Source organism: Nannobrachium achirus (genome assembly GCF_963921795.1).
Source record: "Nannobrachium achirus genome assembly, chromosome: 9".
Taxonomy (NCBI): domain Eukaryota; kingdom Metazoa; phylum Chordata; class Actinopteri; order Myctophiformes; family Myctophidae; genus Nannobrachium; species Nannobrachium achirus.
Window position 1 is genome coordinate 54,732,500 of NC_137818.1, and position 11,780 is coordinate 54,744,279.

The following is an 11,780-nucleotide window of genomic DNA, read 5'->3' on the forward strand; positions in this document are numbered from 1 at the left end:
AAGAAGGGCTTTATCTATGAATGAGATGAAAACAACGCCAGGGAAGCAGAGATCTGATTGATTTCACAGCGACACTTTACCGCGATGGTCTGCCCCGGTTTGGATTTTAGTTTCGCGAGCGTTTGTAAACAAATGGATTATCCTCCTCAATCGTCAGTGGACACTCACGTGCACACGCACGAAGCTTCCGAGGCTCTTCAAAATTAAAGCGTAAGTGAACGACGGCAGCAGCAACAGCTAGAAATGTTATAAACCTTGGCTTCCCATGTGTTAAAGAGGCGGTGCCATAGTTGTGTACTTTTTCTGGTTTTCATGTGTCTAGGAGGTTGACAGTACTTCATTAGACCCCCTAGTGTGGTTGTTATGAGCAGCTGTGCATTCCTTTGTATTTAGGGTTTTTCCAGGAGGCTGACACCTTGTTGGTCAAAAGTGCTGATCCAAAAACACAGATAAAATTACATCATATAATCATGCCCTCCCCTTTTACCATTCACCCAACACTGTGGGTGTGGCTAACTTCAGCTGGGTAATGAACTGGTGGGTGTGGCCACATAAAAACCTAATTTTAACTCTTTCTGTACACTTTTTTGGGAAGAAAATCTTCCTTCTAGTACAATCATAATACCTGATAATCATGTTTTAGGGGGGGAGAAATCATGCCACTTCATCTTTAACCCATTTAGGCCTGAACACATTATGACGCAATATTTTATGCTTTAACTATTGAAAAATAGCAGATATACAAGCTCACAGCGCGGCACCGAGTGCCTCGCTGCGAGCTTGTAGATCTGCTATTTTTGAAAAATCGTGAGAATTAGAATTTTGACCCGATTCTAGAAGTGTCTTTTGAATCCTTCTAAGATTTTTGGAAAAAACCTATGTTTCTATGTCAGCAATCTGGCCAGCCATCGTCAAAGAAAAGGTCCTTTTCACTTAACTGGAGCTCAGTTAGTCTGTTCTTGAGAGACTAGTATGTCAGTGGTGCTCAAACCTTTTCATGTGAAGGACCCCCAAAATGATATTTATTTGGCCACGGACCCCCATCTCAAAATATCTAGTTCCAGGGACCACCCAGAAGCAAAATTTGAGTTACAAACGTTCGCTTTGAAAATACATATATTCAAAGATTTGCACACATTTTCACGACTTTTTTAAAAATAGCAGATCTACAAGCTCGCAGCGCGGCACTCGGTGCCGCGCTGTGAGCTTGTATATCTGCTATTTTTCACTGGTTAAAGCATTCAATAATTCTAGGCCCTAAATTGGTTAAAAGAACATTATATTGTTTATTTGGTCTAGGCCCTGCTAGCAGCAGCAAACCTGTTTAACGTTACGGTTGTAAAAGAGGCCTGCTGTGGTTTCATGGAGCATCACACCATGGATGAACAGAACTGTGTTGGCATTCACCTCTTTGCCGAGACCCACTACTGTGAGAAACTGGAGCAACACAGCATGGATTACATCCTTGATCACTTCAGTGACGTCTATCGACAGGTCAGTGATTAAGAGATCCGCACATTTACCGTATTTTCCGGACTATAAGGCGCACTTAAAAGCCTTTAATTTTCTCAAAAAAATACAGTGCGCCTTATAGTCCAGTGCGCCTTATGGATCATTCATTGACATTGACATTCCCTTTAGCACAGCTCCATCTGTTGGATGCATAACGCAATGGTAGCTATTATGTGCGCCTTATAGTCAGGTGCGCCTTATATATGAAAACAGTTCGAAAATTGACCATTCATTGACAGTGCGCCTTATAGTCCGGAAAATACGGTACTAAGTTGTTTGACTGTTGTAACAACAAGTACCAAACTAATCAATTTAATTTATACTGGATTTCTAACTTCGATACAATATTTTGAAAAAATATCGATACTCAATACCATTTTCGATACCACACAACCACAGTGATTTTAGTGCAAAAATGTTTATTTTTATTGAAAGAAAAATACAAACTTCTTGAGGTAGATGGTAGTGCACTTTTTAAATGCCTGCCTTTGATGTTTTCACATTCCAAGTACAAATAGGCCTTTAAAATAACTAGGAATAAGCCAAAGTAGGAAGGATACTCATAAAATTAACTTAAAACTAAAAAACTCAGTATCGATATTATCGATACTATGGAAAAGTCATATTCAAAATCGATACTATATTCAACATCGATACTTCATTTTTGACAACTCTATCAGATAAACAATGTCACACGTTGTTGCAAGGTGAGCTTTGTGGCCCTTGGAGCTAATCTACTGTATTTCATCTGCCACTAGGAAGAGTTCCTGTCAGTCTCTGTGGATAAACTGACACAGATTCTGTCCAGTGACGATCTCAATGCACCCAAGGAGGAGATGGTATTTGAGGCGGCCATGCTGTGGTTAAACAAGTGTTCTACGCGTAGGCAGAGCTTGGAAAAGGTCAGTTCCTTCTCTCTGTTTCACCTGAAGTTAAAGAAGAAGTCAAGGCAATGTGACTGTTTAAGATTAGCTGCCTCCTGGCCGGCCGAGGTGTCTTTGAGCAAGACCTGGATCCCCTTCCTGCACCGCTGATAGCATTGTGAATGTAATGCATACTGTAAGACTAAACTGGAAGACACGTTTCTAGATATAATGTTGACTATTATGAAGAAGATAATGTCCCTTAATTGCATTTGCATAGTATAGTTAAATCGTAATGTCGATACATTTATAAAACTTAAAGGACAACTTTGTTTTTTTTACAACAAGGGTTCATATATTAGATTGTAATTAGAGAAAAGAAAAAGTGAGTGTTAACATTTTTTAATTTACTTCGTTCTATCGTTTTAGCACATTTAGCGTCCTAAAATGTGGGGGCATGTGTACAAGTGGCTAAATGTGTCTTTTCAGACACAATAAGCCTGCAATTTATTTATTGCTATTAACAGTAACCCCAGAAGTCACAGCTGCCCATGAAAGATTGCGGTGCATCTTGGGAATGGGCTTATTCTGTGTAAAAAGACATATTTAGCCACTTGTACGCATGCCCCCAGCCACTGAAATAAAAATAATTAAAATCTCTAAAATGATAGAAAGGAGTAAATGAAAACATTTTAACTCATCTTTTATATTATTTAATTACTAAAATATAGTCCCTCAAATGGACTAATAAAATCTAAAATATGAACCCTTGTTGTAAAAAAAAACAAAGTTGTCCTTTAACAACCTAAACCCTCTCACCTTAGTACACAACAGCACAACTGGGCTTCATTATTTTTTATGCAAGCTCACGTGTCCCAATGAGACGTGTTTTGCTTTTAGAATTGCTATCTTAAGTGAACACTACCCCCAAAATTGCCAAATAGGATACAAATGTTTGACTTGTCTTGCAGCAGCTGCAGAGATGTTCACCTAATATCCAGTTAAAACGTTGTGTTTTATTTGTTCTTTCAGGTCTTGGAGCTTATCCGTCTGCCTCTCCTCAGTCCCTCCTACCTCCATGATGTGATCGAGTGTGTGGATGTAGTGAAGGAATCCCAGGGATGTCAGAGGATCATCTCTGAGGCCAAGAAGCAGCAACTGCTTCCCTCCTGTCACACAGCTCAGCCACGTCTATCCACTGATACCCTGGCTGCATTCAGAAATAGTAATTTTTAGTATTTGAATTATTCGACCTCAAAGTATTCGAATAGTCGAATATTCGACAGCACTGGCCAAACTGTCAAATATTAGAGGCGAACATTGTGAAAATAGCAGATCTACATTGAGAGCATGTAGATCAGCTATTTTCACAATATTTATCTGTGGAACCGAGTCACATTAAATGTAATACCTACAATTCCAAGTGCTTGTCAGGGTGGGGGTCCCCAGTTCAAATATGTTTATTTGGGGGTCACAGCCTAAAAAGGTTTGAGAACCACTGGTATAGAGCATTAACAAATTCATCCACCAGGGGCATTGACAACTCAGTCCTATGACTTCCTATCTAGCCAAGCTTTATAAACAATATTTTTTTTTAAAGAGAAAACAATAAAAACAAGCGAATATTCGACTTCGGAGAACGTTGAATAGTGACTTTGATATTCGAATATTCGAATATTTGGTGAATGCCCTACTGGCTGCACAACACATGCATGCATGTTGCATATAAATGTATATACATTCTTCTTCGTGGAAACACAGCAAGCGTGTCTGTGTCCGCGGACGGTCAGCGGATCAATCGAAAAAGATTCTGTGACCGCTCGAAAACGTCGGAAAGACGCTGGCAGTGGTTTTGTTAAAGATTCTTGCCAGTGAATTAATATGCCTTGACAACCCGGCCTTATGCACTTACCTGGTGCTCTGTTTATGTTCTTCTACCCTCTCTGTGTGTGAAGTGATCCTGATGGCGGGAGGACATGATTACTATTGCTCTGATATGGGTATTGATGACATCAACTGCTTTGATCCCCTGACCAAACAATGGAAGAGCCTGAAACCTCTGCCCTACGATGGCATTTGCCGCATTTCTATTGGTCTGGTTGTGTTGGGTAAGTGCTACCATGAGAGCTATTCTGTCATTTCTATTGGTCTGGTTGTGTTAGGTAAGTGCTACCATGAGAGCTAATCTCACGTAGTCAGACGATCAGAGATCTCCACATGAACATTTACATTTTGTAGTGGGTGGTAGAACTGTGTGGAAACGACTAGGAAATGCATCCTGGTCTGGAACCAAAGTCTTTTGGAAGTCCTACTGATTTTCAATAGCGGATATATATATTCTTTTTTAGACTTCTGCTGCCAATGGTGCGGAAGTACAGTATATACTGGGTATACTGGGTGTCATAACATGCTGGACCTATTTTGGTCAAGTAAACCTTCACAATAAGTACAGGCATAAACTAACTTTTTTATGAATAGTATGTGGTGTTGACATACTTTTAGGTATCAGTGAAGACCTTTCAAGTTGTTGCATAATCCTTAATTGAAATGTAATGTACTTGAGCTCGGAACATCTTCATGTGTTGACAATAGTCTCAAATAGCCAGACAACTATTCCACAATCTCTGAATGCTATATAGAGTCTGGAACTACACTTCCTGAAATCGGAAACTAGCTGTTGAAAATATATTTTAAAGCTATACTGTGTAAGTTGCTCAACTGGTGGTCTGTAGCAGTATAGCAAACCGCGGTTGCGTTTGCTTTTTTCGTCCGTTTTTCGCTCGCGGACCGGGCCGTCAGACCACCGCGTCCGCCTAGCCGAGACGCTTTCAATGAGGTCTCCCGTGTCCTTCTACGAGCAGCGGTTGGGGAGTTACATGCTAGACTCCTCCAGTGTAAACACTGCAGTGTACTTCCTGAAGGCGTGTTTCCTAAACCCACCAGAGAGCCCGGCAGTGTATGTTCTGCGCTGTGATTGGCCGGCAGTGTATAACCCTCGCTGTGATTGGCCGGTAGTGTGATGACGCAATTTTTCCGCGAAAACCGGTCCCGGGCAGGGATCATATAAAACATATAAAGAGAAGGCTTTAGAAGCTGAAAATAACGGAGTGGGGGTTCTAAAACTTTAGCGATTTAACAGCTAGGACCATTTTAAGATTTGTTTTATAAAAAAAGTTACATGGTATAACTTTAAATATCTTTCAAGCTGTGACTTTCTCTTTCCTCTCTTTCCCCTCTTTCCCCACAATAGGCAGTACAGTGTACATTGCCTCCCATCAAGACTATAGCAGGATCTGGCGTTATGACCCTTCCACCGACTCATGGTTGAAGATGGCATCCATGCAGGAGAGTCGTAGTTGCTTCGGTAATGTTGTCAAATTATGGCATTCAATTTTGTTCTGGATTAAGGGCTTGTGCGTTGTTGCCTTCTGCACATAGGGCATAGCATTAGGCATGGTTTACTGGTTCCACCAAAAAATCGGCCATTCATTTTTCCCATAGACTTTTACAAAAGTATTTATGTAAATTATTTTAAGCATAGAATCAAGTTATCCTGGTGAATCATGACCATAACACCATACATCATAAAAAAAAAATTAAATATATATACAGTATATATTTGAATATTTACAGTAATTATATGATCTGCTACTTTTAATAAATGCCCTTTGTTTAGCGGTTTACATTTTTTTCTTTTCCCAGAATCAACGGTTTTATGGTCATGGTTCAACAGGATCCTGGATGGCTTGATTCTAGTCTTGAAATATATAAATTCTTTTGGAAAAGTATGGTATTTCTTGTTTTCTTTTTCTTTTTGCACCAGTAAACCACGCCCATTACTAATCAGTTCTAACCATCACGGTTTATTTTTCTTTTTTCCCCCATATAGGCTTCGTGGCACTGGGTGATTATGCGTTTGCAGTCGGCGGCCATCAGAACTATGAACCTATAGCCTCAGTGGAGCGTTACGACCCCTGCACCAACACCTGGAAGCTCATGGAGTCTGTCGGCATGCCAGCGTTTCGAGGGAGGACCTCTGTGGTCGCACTTGATGGACTGATCTACGTTATTGGTATGGAACAGGCTTATGTGTCTGCAGGTTCAGCCTGCTGTGTTTCATGGGGTTTATTTTTATGCATGTAAAGCATGACGGTTAACCGAAAAAGTCCAAAGACTTAGTTGTTATTATTGTCTCCGCCAGGCCGGACGGCTGAAGGCTGGAGACTGTTTTCAGATAACTCGGCCACTGTTGGACCGATTGGCTTGCAACTTTGCACACACACTTTGGGGCCAAGGATTAACATCTGCCCCAAACCTTTCAGCCCTGTTATGGCACAACCGGAGACAACTTTTTGAACATCCAGAATGTGTCCAAATCTTCTCACCCAAATAAGGACACCTTATCTCTGTAGTCATGGGATCCAGATGCATCTGTAAGTCTGATTCTGACTACGAATGGCTTTCAAAGTTCATGGGAGGTCCCCCGTTTTTCACAAAATGTCACAATGACCAACTGGGTGTGTAATATTAATCAATTCTGTCATATTTCACTCTGATAAGCTATGATTATCTATCTGATAACGTGGATTCAGTTAGGGTGCGTTTTAACAGCGGGTGACCGCAGGCTGTATTTTTTGGAAGTGCGTAATTTGTCAATTGGACCCGGCAACTACCGTAATTGCTGGACTATAAGCCGCTCCTGAATATAAGCCGCACCAGCTAAATGTAGAACAAAAAACAAATGTTTACATATATAGGCCGCACCTGACTATAAGCTGCAGGTGTCCTTCCTGCTTCTCACTAGAGCGCCCCTGGTGGCCGTTAGCTGTAAAAATCTATATATAAGCCGCACCGTTGTATAAGCCGCAGGGTTCAAAACATGGGAAAAAAGCCGCGGCTTATTGTCAGGCAATTACGGGTATATAGCGATAGCAGGCGGAGGAACATCTTCCAAAAACATGAAAATATGTTATCTTTGGACAACTTCGTCTGGCGATAGCCAATCAAATTCATGCGTAGCAATGGAGGATGTATGGTAATGACGTCAGGAATGTCCACTAGGAGATTCTTATCTCCCAGAGTAGCCGGCTGTTGCCCGCTGTTAAAACGTAGGGTCACGCGTTCCTCCATGGTTGTTCAGTTGAAACGCAGTCACTGATTGGCCCGGCAATTTTCTGATTTCTCATACTCTCTTCCTATAGTGCCAAAGTCCGGATTGATACCGTGGAGGAATGTGTTCAGGTCAGGATCAGTCTGGCTAATGATCAGCTTCCAAAGTTTGTCTGGCAACCAGGCCTGGCGGAGACCTGTGCTCCGAAGAGCACAGTTTTCTAGTTACATATTCATCCTTCTTGTGTTGACAATGAATAATGTTTTTGTCAGGTTTTGTCCAGGGCTTTTGTCAGATGCACACGTACAACCCTGGAACAGCCGTATGGACCGAAGTTGCTCCTATGCAGGGTGATTGTGAAGTTCCAACTGTCTGCACACTAAAAGGAAAGATCTACGCCATAGGTATCATACCTGTTCTTAATGGCTCTTTTTCATAATTAACGGATTTCAACTAGTTTTAGCACATAACAGATCCCACCAACAGTCACTAAGCTTTTAATTCCTGTGACTCATACAGGCGGTGAGCATCTTTCGGAGGGTACAGCCATGGACAAGGTTGAGTGTTACGACCCCAAGACAAACCAGTGGACCATGTGTGCCCCCATGAAGAAGCCACGCCGCCTGCCCTCCGCGGCTGGGGTTAATGGACAGATCTATGTATTCGGAGGGCAAACGACGCGTGGCGGGTAAGAAGCTGTTGCCCTAGCCCAGGATTCGCCAACCTTTTTGACTGCCTTGCTTTTTTCTTTTTCTAAACAGTTTTTTAAATAATATTATGCACCACATCAAAATGGAATATTTTCAACAGATTTTGTTCATATACATGACAGCCTTTAGTTTTTCACTTATTTAGAAATATTTTCTTTCACATCAGGTTGTAATGATCAATGATCATCAGACTCAGGGCTGTATTTTGATAGTCTTTACGTCGTAGAGTTTGACTGACATATTCTGTAGTTGAACTGGACCTTTCCGACGAAAAGTTTGGTGGTCGGTGACAGTATTGACAGGCCTTTAATTTAAGGCGTAAGAGCTGGTACTTAAGACTTCTCGCCTGTCTATGGGAGATGGCCTCCTGAAAGGTACATTTTCAGGGTGGTTTTGAAGAAGGTCAGTGAGCTACATGTTTTAAGGGAAGTAGTCAAGGAATTCCACACTTGGGTGGCAGTGTTGTAGAAGGAGAATTTACCGATATTTGTCTTATCGGGGTTGTGTTATTAGATCGTTGTATGCGCTCCCTCTGGTGTTGGTGCTGTGGGTGTCGATTACCCGGGTATTGAGGGGGTTGAGGGCAGATTTGCATTTGACTATTTTGAAAGTCATTCCCATTTTTAGTTGTTTAACCCTGTCTTCTACCCTGATAGTCCGGCTGTTTTTTTTTTTTTTTTTGCCTAAAATATTGTCTATATACCAGTCATGAATCCACCTGCTGACCGCCTGTCAGCATTGAGCAATTATTTTTATAGGGGCTAAAGGTTTGGGGCCCATCACTTACTATACACTATAAAGGGAAAAAAAACTAAAGAAAATCTGCTTTAAGTCGCATGTGAGGGGTCACACTAAGTGTTTCTAATGATTCCGAATCCATTGCAAGCATTTCTTTTGCATGAAAAACATTCCTTGGGCTAAAAACAGCCGCACAAAACTATGGTTTAGTGTTGAGTCATCACTTCACAATTCTTTGGGGGGCGTTTTTAGGCCAAGGAATGTTTTTCATGCAAAACAAATGCTTGCAATGGATTCAGAATAATTAAAAGAAACTAGTTTGACCCCTCACATTCTACTTAAAGCAGATTTTTTGGGGGTATTTTTTTCCCTTTATAGTATAGTGTATTTGTATAGTAAGTGAATGGGCCCAAACCTTTACCCCCTATAAATAAAATTGCTCAATGCTGACAGGCGGTCAGCAGGTGGTTTCATGAATGTATATAGAAAACATTTTAGGCCAATAAAAAATCTATATACCAAATGTCATACCCATGCCATAAAAGCCAAGTTGGCAGCCGGACTATGCGCCATCTTAGACTTGCAAAATGTGTGGGAGAAACGTGAGCCATGGGCCCCAGGTCGAGAAGTAGTCAAATCAGTTTGTTTTGGGAGTTTGGAGCTTAGTCTTTAGTGGCTCTCTACCCAGTCAGAGTTAGCAGTTTGAATGAATGTAAAATTATGTGCTGGATGTAATTTGTATATAGATGACAGGGGACTTAATTTAACTGACTTATTTATATATACATGTATCACAGAAAGCTTGAATTATCCTCTTTCTATATTTTTGTTTGATAAGAATCCACCTTAGAGCTTCTTTCTGTCAATAATTTCAGTGCAGATGCAACGTCCTACTGCCTCTGCATGACCGTTGAGTGATATCCAACGAGTGCTTCCAAACCCTAACCCATGAAAAATAATCACTTGTGCAGAATGTCTTGACATTAATGTCTGCGGTGGATTTTCTATGAAATATTTGCAGATAGAGGATAATTCAAACTTTCCGTACATGCCATGGCTGCTATGATGGTGAGTTTAACGTTGTTTAATACAATCAGATTCTGTTAGGATGTATGGGCTGTCAAGGGTTGGTATTGCAACTCTAGATTCCAGATTTTCTAAATAGGATATCGTCGTTGTCGGGTGAAAACCTTGTATGTCCAAAACCGTTCGTTTCGCATTAATCATTTAAAAAAGTATTTAAACTAGTGAAAACAGCCGATCTACAAGCACACAACGCCTTGCACCGCGAGGCGTTGTGTGCTTGAAGATCTGCTGTTTTCACTACTTTTGTGCGACGGCCTTGTATGATGAAGCAGGGCTTTGCTTTGCGAAAGAACGTACACATTTGAAACTTGGAGATACGAGGTTTCACCCGACAGCAACGATATGGAGTTGCTTGTGTCTACTGTTGCTCCATGAAAAAGGTGTCGGTCTCTCCTCTTCTAGTGCTGAACGTGCCATGGAGCGGTATTGCGAGCAGACTGACTCGTGGGAAATTATCGGTGAGATGCCCGGATATCGTAACCACCACCACCATGTCAAATGTGTGGCTCTCTGGATGCGGAAGGATGCACTAGCACAGGTAGCTGACGTTATAGTAGTACACAGTAAAATCCTGAATGTGAATTTCTCTTTGAGAGTTTACAAATATACTGTATCTGGACATGAGGAATGGTGGACTGTGGTTAACCCATTTAGGCCTGAACACAATATGACGCAATATTTTATGCTTTAAATATTAAAAAACAGCAGATATACAAGCTCACAGCGTGGCACCGAGTGCCGCGCTGCGAGCTTGTAGATCTGCTATTTTTGAAAAATCGTGAAAATTAGAATTTTGACCCGATTCTATAAGTGTCTTTTGAATCCTTCTAAGATTTTTTGAAAAACCTATGTTTTTTATACGTCAGCAATCTGGCCAGCCATCGTCAAAGAAAAGGTCCTTTTCACTTAAATGGAGCTCAGTTAGTCTGTTCTTGTGAGACTACTATGTCAGTGGTTCTCAAACCTTTTCATGTGAAGGACCCCCAAAATGATATTATTTGGCCACGGACTACCATTTCAAAATATCTAGTTCCAGGGACCACCCAGAAGCAAAATTTGAGTTACAAACGTTCGCTTTGAAAATACATACATTCAAAGATTTGCACACATTTTCACAACTTTTTTCAAAAATAGCAGATCTACAAGCTCGCAGCGCGGCACTCGGTGCCGCGCTGTGAGCTTGTATATCTGCTATTTTTCACTGGTTAAAGCATTCAATACTTTTTGTAGTTTCATGTATGTGTCCTTGTCCCCCTAGAGGCTGCAGTTGACCGATAAACACTCCAGCAGACAGACGGGCACTGCTGAATAAGCTCCCTCCTACCTCAGTGATGGCCGTCCTCAGGCCCACCCATTATACTCACACAGCCTTGTTTTTGTTAGTTTTCTTTTTTTTATATAGTCCTACGTATGTCTGATGGACTATCGGCTTGTATTTATTTATTTTTAAATGTGTATTATACTGAGGGTATGTACCTGGAAAATGTTACAGTCTACTGTAACTGTATATGACAGGGGTCTTCAACAGGGGGTCCGGGACCCCTAGGGGGTCCTCAGAGTTACTACAGGGGGTCCTCCAAATCTTCCAATCCTTTTTATATTAACAACTTGAACCCTAGTTCACCCTATATTCTGAGAACTCTAGCCAAAAATAGCACATCTACAAGCTGTGAGCTTGTAGATCAGCTATTTTCGGCAAAGAGGTTTGATGTAGAGGGGAAAAAGAGCAGACTAAGTACAGAGTAAAAGGTCAAGTTGATT

The 11,780-nt window shown here is 41.2% G+C and overlaps 1 protein-coding gene across 1 annotated transcript; it reads left to right on the forward strand.

Annotated features, from left to right (window-relative positions):
- Nucleotides 1-1,377: 1,377 nt before the first annotated feature.
- On the forward strand, nucleotides 1,378-11,331 carry LOC308290987 (kelch-like protein 23; the record flags this gene model as incomplete). Its single annotated transcript, XM_080732901.1, has 10 exons — nucleotides 1,378-1,494; nucleotides 2,271-2,414; nucleotides 3,408-3,546; nucleotides 4,331-4,483; nucleotides 5,626-5,739; nucleotides 6,265-6,447; nucleotides 7,758-7,889; nucleotides 8,005-8,173; nucleotides 10,422-10,557; nucleotides 11,278-11,331. 10 exons carry the CDS (start codon nucleotides 1,378-1,380, stop codon nucleotides 11,329-11,331), a joined length of 1,341 nt encoding a protein of 446 aa, XP_080589027.1.
- Nucleotides 11,332-11,780: the final 449 nt, after the last annotated feature.